This window comes from Chiloscyllium plagiosum, unplaced genomic scaffold, assembly GCF_037043375.1.
Source record: "Chiloscyllium plagiosum isolate Xiang-an unplaced genomic scaffold, Cpla_swu_hap1 HiC_scaffold_13, whole genome shotgun sequence".
Taxonomy (NCBI): Eukaryota; Metazoa; Chordata; class Chondrichthyes; order Orectolobiformes; family Hemiscylliidae; genus Chiloscyllium; species Chiloscyllium plagiosum.
Window position 1 is genome coordinate 27927895 of NW_028270151.1, and position 13897 is coordinate 27941791.

General features: G+C 42.6%; 1 protein-coding gene across 1 annotated transcript in view; it reads left to right on the forward strand.

Moving 5' to 3' along the window:
* p3h2 (prolyl 3-hydroxylase 2) overlaps nt 1–7363 on the forward strand; it is a 156906-nt gene extending 149543 nt beyond the window's left edge. Inside the window, exons 14-15 of the mRNA XM_043702558.2 lie at nt 839–979; nt 3802–7363. Coding sequence (XP_043558493.1) covers nt 839–979; nt 3802–3894 — 234 coding nt within the window. The 3' untranslated portion in view covers nt 3895–7363. The remainder of the gene's footprint in view (nt 1–838; nt 980–3801) is intronic.
* Nucleotides 7364–13897: the final 6534 nt, after the last annotated feature.

A 13897-nucleotide genomic window follows, 5' to 3' on the forward strand; every position in this document is an offset into this window, starting at 1 on the left:
GGGGGAGTATTGGACCGGCTGTGATCCTGTGGGGGAGCAGATTCAACTGGCCACAAAGCCTGCTTCTGTTCCTATTTCTTATGGCCTTATGATTAGGAGCAGGTCAGAGACTAGGTTTCCTGCAACAAGTAACTCAGCTCCTGACTCTGTAAAGCCTGGCCACCACCTCCAAGTCACAGATCAGACTTGTGATGTCATACTCTCCACTTACCTCAATGAGTACATCTCCAACAACACTCAAGAAACTTGACATCCAAGACTTTGCAGCATAGTTGGTTGGCATCACATCTACTCCTTCCACTGTCGATGCTCAGTAGCAGCAGTGTGTACTGTGTACAAGAGAAACACTGCAGAAATTCATCAAAGATCCTTAGACAGCATCTACCAAATGCACAACCAATTCCATGTATAAGGACAAGGGCAGCAGATATGCACCACCACCTCCATGTTCCCCTCCAAGCCATTCGCTGTCCTGAATTGGAAATATATTATGGTTCATCCAGTGTCAATGGGTCTAAGTCTGGAACTCTCTCACTAATAGCATTGTGGGTTGACCTACACCGCAAGGCTGTTACCAGTTTGATGAAGGCAGCTCATCACCACCTTCTCTTGGGGCTATTAGGGATGGGCAATAAATACAGGCCCAGAGGCAAATCTGACATCCCATGAATGATTTATTTTTTAAAAAAACGATTCTAAGAACTAGGAAAAGTGCATTTTTCTTTGACAAAAGAGAATGGTTTTCTGGTTGACTGGGTATGATGTATTTGTTGGAATGTTCCTTATAATAAATTTTTGATATGCATTTAGTCTCTGATTCTTTGACCTTGCTGTGCAGGCTGCAGTGAAACCACAGTGTGGTCGAATGGTTGGATTTTCATCTGGAGAAGAGAATCCACATGGAGTAAAAGCTGTCACCAAGGGCCAGCGGTGTGCTGTGGCTTTGTGGTTCACATTGGATCCACTCTTTAGAGAATTGGTGAGTCGGTCTGAAACTGTTTGATTTAAAGTCATTCTCAGATTCTGGTGCATTTAGTGAGAGCAGGTACATCCTCAAAACTGATTCCTCACAATGACCCTGAACTGCATTGGTGACTGGCTGTGCAGGTACCATCAAGGCTCTATAGAAACTCATCCAATGGATTTGGGAGAAGAAAGAACAATCTATTTAGGTATTTCCCCCTTTTGTGTGTCAGGATTTTCCTGCTAAGGACATTCTCCAGAGTTACTTCCTTTGGCTGAGGGAGTCCTTCTGATGACCGTGTGGCTTTAGACCTTCCAGAGGAACTTCTAATATACTGTTTAGTCCCAGAAACATCCAAGTAAAATGGCGAACAGCAGCAATTCTCTATTGCAAAGTGAAGGGGCTCTGTAGATTCTGTTCCAGAGATTTGGATATCCAAGAAACTTCTTCACAATCCTGACATTGCTTCCTGATGATATGACTGCAACTATCTTAAGCAGAATCTGGAACAGGCACCTTGAAAACCCAGACTGGTGTCACACCAATGCTGTGTGTTAGACCCTGTATTATTTCTAATCCACACACACACACACACACACACACACACACACACACACACACACACACACAGTCTATCACCACATCAAAGATCAGATGCCCTCCGATGGTCAGTATCATGACCACTCGCTGGGACATTCTTTCACCTTTGTTGTTTCTAAGCCAATATGTTACTTATTACCTGAGACATGCATGACCTGCAGGATGTAATGACTGCAGCGTTTTTACCAATCTGCACATATTTTACAAGCCATTCGTTATCTCTTAATTTCTGCACAGAAGTAACTCAGGTTACTGAATGAAAAAAATAAAACTCACATCAACCCTGATCTGGTTGGCCAAATATTCCAGCTCCCAAACATAATGATGGAAGGAGAGACTCAGGAATGTGTTGACCTCTTCCCGTTCCTTGGCAATCACTTGTCACAAAAGGCCACTGTTGATGAGAAGACCCAACACCAGATCAGTTGTCATAGCCCAGCCTTCCACAAACTATGGCAGCGAGTCTTTGGCAATAAGGACCACTGCCAGTCAGTGAAATGTTTTTGTGTGGATTTCAGTTCTTGTTACCACGCTCCTGAAATACACTGTATATCAGTGACAGACAATACTGAGAGAAATTCCATCAGAAATGCCACTGGCATGTTCTCCTGATTCAGTGGGAGGATCATTGAACAAATGCTGGTGTTTCTCTTGAAGTCAGCTCCATGGTCTATCTGGGAACAGTCCTTGAAGATCAGCGGTGACAGACTGCTCGCTGTGACCACAAAGCTGAAAACTGTCTCCCCAGCTAAGTCCTGCTTTCTCAATCCTCAAACAGCCTCTTATTGCAGCAGATGATAAAGACACTCTGAAGCTCTCCTTGAAGCATTGACATTAATGACTGCAAGGGGATTGTTACACATTGTTCAAAATGGCAGAGACCTGTCTATTGAGCTGTATCGCTCTTTGAATCCAAACATAATGACAAGGCAGGGCAGCAGTAGAGAGGAGAAGGAGACCAAAGCTGCTGTCTGAATCCCACTGCCTCATGGGACATCCTTCCCCATGTGCCCAAAGAATTCTCCAATGCCCAGGATGATCCATGACAGAAACTCAATGACCGTGAGTGTACCTGCCCCTTGATTTGAGCTACCGTGATGACAGGATTATGATAGGAGAGTGATACGGAGCAATGATATTGACAGATCTCTGTCTAGGTGGTAAAAACAATGACTGCAGATGCTGGAAACCAGATTCTGGATTAGTGGTGCTGGAAGAGCACAACAGTTCAGGCAGCATCCAAGGAGCTTCGAAATCGATGTTTCGGGCAAAAGCCCTTCATCAGGAATAAAGGCAGTGAGCCTGAAGCATGGAGGGATAAGCTAGAGGAGGGTGGGTGTGGGGAGAAAGTAGCATAGAGTACAATGGGTGAGTGGGGGAGGGGATGAAGGTGATAGGTCAGGTAGGAGAGGGTGGAGTGGATAGGTGGAAAAGGAGATAGGCAGGTAGGACAAGTCCGGACAAGTCATGGGGACAGTGCTGAGCTGGAAGTTTGGAACTAGGGTGAGGTGGGGGAAGGGGAAATGAGGAAACTGTTGAAGTTCACTGTCTAGTTGAAGATCTCTGTCTAGTCTCTGCTCAGGCATTCCAATCAGTGGGTCTGACATGAGGCACTCTGTCCCAAATTCACATTGAAGCCTTGATAGCTGATTCTGGTTCATGTTTGTTGGTATTCTGTCCAAGAGGGGAGATTCCAGTTAACTCGCAAAAGCTTTGTTGAAATGGTCCCATTTACTCCTGTTCTTCTTGCTTTGGGTGGGGCTCATTCATCTGAGACACTCCAAGGAAGCTTCTCCACATTATTTCTCTTTGCTTTTTGACTGTTGTTGTACTTGTCATTCTCTTTACCAGTCCCAAGATGTTGCGCTGTTGGGAGGGGATAGGAGTAGGCCCATTGGGGATGCAGGGGTTATATGGGGGAGGGTTGTGGGGATGTTGGGCAAGGGCAAGTCTGGGTATTATGGGGATATTGCGGAGGATAAAGTGTGGGGGAGGAGGGATGCAGGACAAAGGGGGTTGAGGGTGTAGGTGGGGTGGGAGTGATTGTAGAGTGATTGTCGGCCGGGGTGAATGTATGAAGATTGTTGCTTCAGCCATTCCCTGCTCCCCACCCCTACCAACACTCCCCCAGTAATTTCCCTTGCTACTGGAGCTGTCCTGCACCTTCCTGAAGGGGTTAATGCAGTGACTGAGTTTACATCAACTCAAAGGTCTTCTTCCTCCTTTTTTATCCTCAGGAAAGAATCCAAGCTGATGAAGTGGTTGAGTTAATATCACTGGCTGAGAGACTGGACGACAAGCTCATCATAAACCCAAGGGATGAATTGTGAAAAATTCTTCATTCATATTTATTTAGTCTTCCCAGCAACCTTAATAGAATGTTCTAATTTTCTGTACAAACTGTAAAATTAAGTTGTTCAGAGATTCTTTTCTAGTGTTGGTTTTTGCAAATTGAATTTTATTGTAAACTGATAATTGCCTTGTTTTAGAGAGTGAGTTCTGGGTTTTCACTAATATTTGAACTGGATTTTGCTATCAGCTGTGAGATGCAGGTTTTAACACACAGTAACCCTCAGGGAAAAGAACAAAGCACTTTGTTCAGCTGTGATTGAGGTTGTACCACAAAACCTTGGGACTGGCTGTGTGCAGCCTCTGAATACACTGGCAATGAGACTGTGTACTGTTGCTCTGGGATTGTGGGGGTGAACCATCCTGATAGCACCACCCTGAACGTGTAAAGGGGAATTACTAGAGTGCATTCCCGTGGCTGAAAATCTGGAAATGAAATGCTGGTACTGGTAAAATTCACCACAAATCTGTCAGATTGTTGACCCTTTAGTGAAGGAGACCTGTTGTCCTCACCCACTCAGGATCTGTAGGTGAGCTGCAGACTCAGTGTGGCGCCATATTGTCTATCCTCTGATGTGGTGGACAATGGGCTCTTGTGGAAAAACCACCTCTGTGCATGTGAGATGGCCTCCCTCTGGACTTCAGTGACTGGTAGGAGAGGTTAACACCACCAGGAATGAGTAATCACCAAGAGCTGCAAAGAGTTGCTGACCCTACCAGCTCAAACCTTTGGGTTTCTGAGCAGCCCCTGGTGGCTGCTGCCTCGGGATTCAGCTGCCAGTCATTGTCAAGAGGCAAGGACAAGGTTAGAAAGACAACCTCTCTGTCTGCCCCAGGGGCTCTATACCATGCCTTTCCATCTCAGTCCAGCTGATGGCAGAAACTTGTGGTGATGGTTGAAAACATGGCATGAATTTACTTTGATGGGACAAGGAGGCTAAATCTGCCTCTGAGAGACACAGCCGCCAACCAGTTTATACTGCCCGTCTCACCAATGGAAGATCAGAGAGGGTCCAAGAGAAAGGAAAAGCTCTGACTACTAATGGGTTAGCGGTGACCAATTGGTTTAGTAGTCAGCCACCCCTCCCAATATTCACACATTGCCAGTGTTAGGGATGACTGCCAGTGTTAGAGAGGCACATGAAATGTCATCAGAGTCTTGTGCTGTCTCTACCCCCAAAAATAGTGAGGCATTGTATCAATTTGTTAATCCCACCCCATGAGAGTAGGAATGCACGTGCTCAGTTAGGTGCTTTCACGTTTTTTCATTAGCAATAGTTGTGTTATTACAAGAGAGCTGCATTACTGTCAGAATGTAAACAAGGGCACCCAGAGGACCCTAGTGAGCACAGCCTGTCAAACACGTGCAAGGCAAATGGACAACATACATTTAGATCTAATGTCGAGGAATCCTCATCGTTTGTCAGAAGCAGTGTCCATTGTGATATAAAGGTCCCACAAAAAGCAGGGCTTGCCATTCTGAGTTCCTTCCTTTTGGGCCTGAGCCCTAACTTAACAACTACACCACACTCACCACTGGGAACCTATGGTTGGGTTATTGTGGGAAAGTAATTAAAAATTCACTCCAAAACAATATATCTTTTGAGACTGGGCCTGAAACAGTTTGGTGCAGGGGTGGGGTGGGTAGCTTTACTCTGTGGCTAATTCTCAACTGGACCTGTCCTGGGAATGTTTCATGGGGACAATGTAGAGGAAACCTTACTTTGTATCTAACCCAGTGCTGTACCTATCTGGGGGTGTTTAATGGGCTCAGTATAGAGGAAGATTTACGCTATATATCAACCCAGGCTTTACCTATCTTGAGAGTGTTTACTGGGGGCAGTGTAGAGGGAGCTCTAATCTGATTTAACCCCATGTTTTACCTGTCCAGGGAGTGTTTGGGATGCCTGTGCACCTGAAATCAAAAACTTGCTACTGCTCAACACTAATGGGCCTCATCTTAAAAATAGAAATTTCACTGTTTAAAAATTGTATAGAAATTGTGGTCTGGCTTCCTGAGGGTGATTGTGTTCATTCTTCAATGGGAAGTAATACATTATTTTGTGGTTAAGAAAATATTATTTATAAAATAATTATTTTGTAGATACTATTGAAAATTATTTTTGCAAAATGAATCTACATTAATCTGTGAAATGTGTGCAAATTCTGTTCTTGAGATTCCCTCAAGTGTTATCATTATTGTGGGTTTTCACTGAAACAAGTTTGAACAATGTGATTGCTTTTGTTGCTATGTTTAAACAGCACCTCCCTTTGAAGTTGCTGCTGTGACATTGGTGACAGTAGATAGTCCAGATGTTTAAATATTTGTACATATTTGATCTCCAGCATCTGCAGTCCTCACTTTCTCCTAGACTGTTTTGAAAACATCAATATTTATTTCCTGGGTTCTCTAGCTTCATTTCTTTCTCCACAGTAAAAACTGATTATCTCTCTCATCTCATGAGGTTCAATACATCGTCCTAACTGCAGCAGGTTGACTCCTCCTGCAGAAATCCGTTCACCAACTTTACTTGAAAAATGGAATCTGTGACACTGTCTTCTGGTGTATTATTCAGAGTGACAGAAGGTGGGAAGTGGGATTCAAGGATCAGTATTACTGGGAACTGTATTCTCAAATTGGAGGAACAATTTGAGCTTTACGATCAGAAACACAATTTCCAAATTTGCGGTGACACTTCAATACTGACTTTCTCAATTTTTAGATTAATTTGAAGACATTATTAACTTGCAGAAATGGCTATAATTGATAAAACTATTCGAACAGGCCTTTATGAAGTGTTACATTTTAATAATAAGGATTTATTATTTGGAATCCAGAGTCAAATGGATTTGAAAGTATGAGTTTGTAAATAATTGTAATGATGCAGGTTAGTGAGAACATTGAAAAAAGCAAAACTGCACAAAGAGTTACTGATGAAATGTTAGATTTGCAAAGCAGATGGGTTATGCTGGAACTTACAACCACAGACATTGGTTAAGGCAAGGAGCACAGAAGTGCTTAAGGAGCAGTAGATAAACATGAGAAAAAAGAAGCATGGGATTGAAAGTTACGCTGATACAAGAGGAACAGTGGGAGGAGGCTCAAGTGGAGCATGAACACGGGCAGGGACTGGGCCAAATGGCCTATTCAGTGCCCTACATCTTCTGTAACTGATCATTGACCTTCACTCCTTTTGCTGTCTGTCTGAATTGCTCCACCTTGTCCCCTCTCTGTACCAATCCTTCTTGCTGCTTGCCCATTCACTTTGTGTGCCGAATTTGTTGTCATTCATTTAGCTTTTATTCTAAGATGCTTTAGCAGCTGGGAGGGTACTGAGGAATGTTCATTGTGTTATTATACTTTGATGCAACTTTTACTGAATTCCAGTTTTTTCAACACCATGAGAAAGGTGAGAAAATGTGATCCTGCAAATAAAATGTTAAAATTCAGTGTGCTGTGTCCAACTGAATTGCACAACAAACATCACTGAGGTGAGTTTAATAAATGACCTCCATAAAAGATCCCTGAGGAAATGGTGACCATAACATGGTAGAATTTAGCGTTCAGGTTGAGAGTCACAGATGTGGGTCAAAACAACTGTGCTCAGCTTAACAGCAGTAAATATAGAAGAATAAGGGCACACTTGGCTGTAGTAAACTTTGAAAAGAGTTTAACAGAAAAGATGCTTAAGAACAATGGCAGACATTTAACAAAAAAAAGTCAGGCTTCACAGAAAGATATAGCCCAATGAGGAAGGAGGTTTCTAGGAAAGGGATTTTCTGACAATTAGTTAACCCAGAAGTTAAGAATCATACCAAATTGAAAGAAAAAGCATACAATGTAGCAAATATTAGTGGTAATCCAAAGGATTGGGAAATATTTTTAAAACTTGCAAGTAATATAAAAGCTTTTTTTAAATATATAAAAAGAGAGGCTAAGGTGAAAAAAAGAACTCTTGGAGAATGAGGGTGGGGAAATAATTTCATGGGGAATCTGGAAATGGCAGAGGAGTTGAATAAGTACATTACATCCGTCTACATGGTAAAAGATACTAATCACATCCAAAAATATTAAATCGAGGGACAAAGGGGATTGATGTGTGTGAATAAATACAATAACTATCACAGAAATCAAGTACTACGGAAACAAATGGAGCTAAAGATCAATAGGTCCTCTAAACCTGACCGAATGCATTGTAGAATATTAAAGGTAGTAACTGTAGAGGTAGTGGATGCACTGGTAGCAACCTTCCAGGTAGCCTTAGATTCTGAAAACAGCCACTATAATTTCTCACTCCTTAATAGGAATGTTAAAAATGTAACTTAGGCCCTGTTAGCTTAACATCTGTTCTTGAGAAAATATTGCAATAAATTATAATTTATAAATGCTGTGCTATTATATTCTTTGGTAACATGATCAATCTAGATCAGCATATTTGTATGAAGAGGAAATCATGCCTGACAAATTCTTAATTGTTACCTGCACAAAAAAATTCTTATGATAAAGAGAAACCAGGGGATACAATGTATTTGGATTTCCAAAAGGTATTCAATGCAATACCACACCTAAATCTGCTTATTAATGCAAGTCTTTGGTATATTAGTTTGGATAGAGGATTGGTTAATTATGTTACTCTTGTTCATCCTGACATCTCTCAGCATAATGCAAAGCCTTGTCTGTTCTCCCATTAATGTTCTTTAGCTGTTGCATGTTGATTTCTAACAGAAGACAGAGTTGGGAATAAATAGGCATTTTCAGGATAGAACCTGGAGTGCCATGGACTGCATTTACAGGGTATTTACAATATATGTTAATGATGTGGATGAGAGAAGTAAATGTATTATAGCCAACTTTGCAGATGACACAAAAATAGGTAGGAAGGCAACTGCTAAAGATGACACACAGAAGTCTACAGGTTAAGTGAAAGGGCAGAAATTTGGCAAGTAGAAGATCATGGAAGAAAATGTGAGTCTATACACAATATTCTTTCTACCAGAGGATCTGAGTATTATCTAAACAGAGAAAGCTGCAGCACAGAGGACTTTCTTTTGGGGAGGTGGGTGGGGGGCAGAGGGTGATGGTGAGATTTGTAAGTTTCGTGTGTTACAGGAAAGGCAAATGGACTTCATTTCAGAGGAACTTGAGCAAAAACAGGGCAAGTCTCACTAGCTATACAAGGTACTGCTCAGACCGCATTTGGAATATGGCAAATAGGTCTGGTCCCCTGACCTTAGGAGGCTGGCCAGTGAAAATTCAAAAATTTATCCCAGTATGGAGAGAATCTATGAGGTGGTGTTGAATATACTTTATTTAGAACAAAGAGAAATGACCTTCTTGAAACATAGAATCCACCATCTTAACTTTCCACAAAGCACAAGTCAGGAGTGTAATGGAATACTTGCCTGGCTGAGTGCAGCTACAATACCCTTGAAAAACTTGAGACCATCCGGCACAAAACATGATTTGCACAACATCCATAAACATTAGTCTCTCCAACACCAACACTCAGTACCATGACTGTGTCCCATCTATAGGTTCACTTAATCAGCACCTTTCAAACCCAAGACCACTACCATCCAAAATGACAAGTGCAGCAGATACATGAGAACCGTGTCATTTGCAAGTCTCCCTCCAAGGCCACTCACTATCCAGACTTTAAAACGTATTGCCATTCCTTCATCAATGCTGGATTAAAATCCTGGAACCCTCTCCCAAACAGTGGTTAGACTCCAGCAGGAAGATAGTAACTATGGAGAGAGAACAAGCTAATGTTTTCAGTCTAGCACATTCAGTACAGATTCCAGCATCTGCAGCAATTTGCTCTTACAGTGGTTAGATTCTACTATAGTAAATGGACAACAGTTCAAGGCAGCAGCTTACCACCACCTCAAAGGCAAATGAAGATGGGCCAAACTTGTTGGGCTGGCAAGCCTGTGATGAAAGCCTCAGCCTGTGATGAAATTAAAAAGCAATATTATGTACCGGTTGGTTTGCTATAGTGATCTGATCTCTGCCTCTGCTGACATGTTTCTGGTAGCCATTTATCACATTACTTGATTTGGGTTAAGCATTTCTGGCACCATGCCATTATCTGGGAAGCTTGACTTGTTCGATCCTGTCATCAAAGACTGGGCCCAGTATGTGGAAAGAATTAGTTATTTTTTCAGGCAAATGACGTCAGGGAGATGAAAAGCAACGAGTCTCCTGTCAGGTGGTGGACCCGCAGCTTTTTTGGTTATTAGGAATCTAACTTTTCCCGAGGCAGCAGATACTAAAACCTTTCAAGAATGGACGGATACAGGTAAGGAATATCATGATGTTAAGCCTCCTCTAATTCTGAGATGCTATTGGTTTTACTCAGCAATTGAAGAGCCAGGGAATCCATATTGGAATTTTTGACAGGGTTAAGATGACTGGCAGAGGCATGTGATTTCGATTTAACTGTTAATGAAATGCTGAGTGACCTGTTGAGATTAATGATGTATCCGTGCAAAAGCACCCACTAGTTGAAGGCCAACTGGACTTCAAACAGGCACTACAACAGGCTTTAATCCCCAGAAAATGCAGTGAGTGCAAGATATTCCAATGCAAGTGATACTGTCGCCAGTCTGACTGAGCTTAGGGATACACCACTTGACCGAACCTAATTGCATAGTGTCACTTGAGACAAATCCTGAACAGAGGGACTCCAGGTCAGTCCACAGCCAAACCCCAAAACAAAGTCAAGCCTCAGCCAAATGGTTAAAATTTTCCTCAGAATCTGGGCCAGCAAGCCATTGTAATTTCTGCCAGTATGTGGAATCAAGACAGCAAAAGAGGCCCATTTGACCTAAATTGAATAAGAGAACTCATAGGTCAGTATCCAGGAGAATGCACACCCTGAAATTTCCACCTAGATCTGGTTTAGAACAGTTAAATTGTTTAGCAAAATTCAAATCAGAAGCAATCAAAATAATTGTCTGGTTAAATGGTCACCCAGTTGTAATAGAGGTCGATACCAGCACGGCTGTTACAGTAATTGCAGAACCAGTTTTTAACAAAATTCATTGTGGAGTCCAACCCTTAAGTTTGCACAAGACCTTGGCTAGACTGAAAACCTGTACCGGGCAACCTTTACAGATAAAGGTACTACTTTGATTCTGGTGAGATTATAATGGACTTGAGCATGATGGAGCAAAATTGGATGAGAAAAATTCAACCTGATTAGCTCAACATTTTTCAACTGAAAATGGCCACCTGAGTGAAGTCATAATTAAATACCTGAAAGTTTTTCAGGAGATTCTAGGGACTGTCAAAGGAGCAAGGCCACCTTGCATGTTGACCAGGAAGCAATTCCATGATTCTGCAAGGAGGATTTATACGCAAAACTGGCAGATGGGTTGTCCTTCATAAAGCTGGACATGAGCCATGCTTACTTGCAATGGCGGTTAGACAAGGATTCCCAGAAGTACACTTTTATTATTACAGACCCTATGACTATTAATTGTAGAGACTGCCATCTGGGGTATCATCAGCCTGTGCCATTTTTCAGCAGACAATGAGAGGTCATTTACAAGGTGTACCCCAGGTTGCCATTTATGTCCATTGATGTTTTTCCCAGGCAAGGGTAAGCCTTAGAAAGGAAAAATGTGGGTCCAGGCACCTCAAGTGACATACTCAAGCTATAGAGTCAACAAGACCGGGTTACACTTGTTGGAAGTTAAAATGATAATGATCAAAAGTGCCTCAGCTCCCACATCTGTGCCAGAGCTTCAGTCTTTCCTTCAGCTGGTAAATTATTACAGATCACTTCCATCCCAGCACCTTTGCATCAACTCTTTAAAAAGGGTTAGCCTTGAAATGGTCATGTAGCCAAACCATTGCTTTCAGGGAAGTGAAGAAATAATCATCTTCGAAGGTGTTGGCATACTATGACTTCAAACAAGGTCTGGTGTTGACATGCAAATGTCTCCCCATACAGCATTGGGGTCATATTAAATCATAGGTTGCCCAGTGGAGAGGAATGCCAAATAGCATATGTTTCCAGGACTTTGGCTAATGCCAAATACGCCCACAGAAGGAAGGCTTGGTGGTCATATTTGGTGTCAAAGTTCCATCAATACCTTTAAAGACGTAAATTTGTAATAATAGTGGACCACAAACCCTAGCGAGGTCTACTTAAAGAGGACAAGACAGCACCAACCCTAACTTCAGGCCGAATTCAGCGGTGGGCTCTAAAGCTAAGTGCATATCATTATAAGGAAGGAGCAAATTATTGAAGATGCTGGAATGTGTCCTGAAAACAAAAATGCTGGATATCACAGTAGGTCAGACAACATCGAAGCGATCATCGAGTCACGATGACTCCTTGTCAGAGCTGAATCATTTGTTCTCAGTGCGTATCATTATAAGTTGGAACACTGTCCAGGAGGCCAAGTAGAAAATATGGATGTATTGAACTGCCTCCCACTGGCAAATACACCACTAGTGGTATTGCTCACTGGAAGAGTCCGTAATGGTTTTAAGTTTTCAGACTTCCAGTCACAGCTGAAAATAGCAGGTATGGACACAAAGAGGCAGTCCTGGCAAAACTAAAACAGCTGGCGGCGATGGCAGAAACCAGAATTGAAACCCTTCTGGACCTGGAGAGATCAGATCACAGTACAGGACAGCATATTATTATGGGGTGCTAGAGTGATTGCCCAGAGCAATCGCCTTCAGATGCTGGCTGAACTCCACCAGGTTCATCCAGGGGTTTGAAAAATGAAAATGCTGGTAAGAAGGTGTGTCTGTTGGCCATGAATAGAAGCCTTGGAGACAAAAATGACTGCCAACAGTTCCACCACAGTCGTGGGAATGGCTGGGTAAACCCTGGACTCGGTTACATGTCGACTACGCTCGTCCTTTCATGGGCTCAATGCCCTTAGTCATTGTGGATGCCCAAAGTGGCTGGGTGCACAGTGCATAGAGTTCATTTTGTCAAACACAGGATAATGCTAGAAAAACTGCACACATCTTTTGCAATACACAGACTCCTGTGTTGGTCACAGGTAACAGGCCATCACTTACCAGCAGGGAATTTGAGTATTTCTTAAAGTTGAATGATATTCAACATATAAGGATTGCCCCCTATCATCCATTATTCAATGGTCTGGCAGAAACAGCAATCCAAACTTTGAAGGGAGACTTAGGGAAATAGCCTACAGCTTCAGAGATAGGGATAGCTCAAGAGGATTTGCCAATAGGTAGAACACACTGCACCAGGTTAAAGGTAATCTTCCTTCGAGGGAGGGTGACACAGCATCAGGAATGCTAATGAGTGTGCTGTTTATTTCAGGGGATGAAATTTGGTGTAGGAACCATGGGAATGGCCCTGCAGAGGTAAGACACATGGTCAATGCAAGGTCAGGTCCAGTGATGTATAAAGAATATATAGGTGTGACGGTTCTGAAGCAGTACGTGGACCATTTGAAAGCTGAAAGCTGCAAACTCACAAATGGCACGACAGCAAAACATGCTTGGCTTTTCAACAGCTCTTTCAACTGTTCTGGAACCTGCGGGTTATCCCTCGCCACCAAGCCCTGAAGATACCTCAGAATGTTAGATGGACACGGCGCATGTTGCTGCCTTGATGCCTTTGTTGCCTGAAGAGGAGAATGGATTTCTTCAACGATGCTTCAAGCCACAAGAGATGAGCTACTGTGCATTACATTCTGCCATTTTCAGACACAGAGAGGAGGAACCTGACCTGGTGGTAAAACATTTCAGGAGGAAGAGGGATGTAATGATTGAAATGAGGTCAGCCAGGTCAACCTCACAGAATGAGCTCCCTGATTGGGGCTGTTACCCTGGCCGACAAAGAAATAGGTGTATCAGAGGTTCTGTTCACTCTGAGCTTACTCTGAGGAAGTTAGCAATACCAAGGACTCTCCACTTGTGAAGCAAGCATGAGTTGGTAACAGAACACTGGCCTCTGTAGAGTTATTTCATGAATGTTTGAAAAA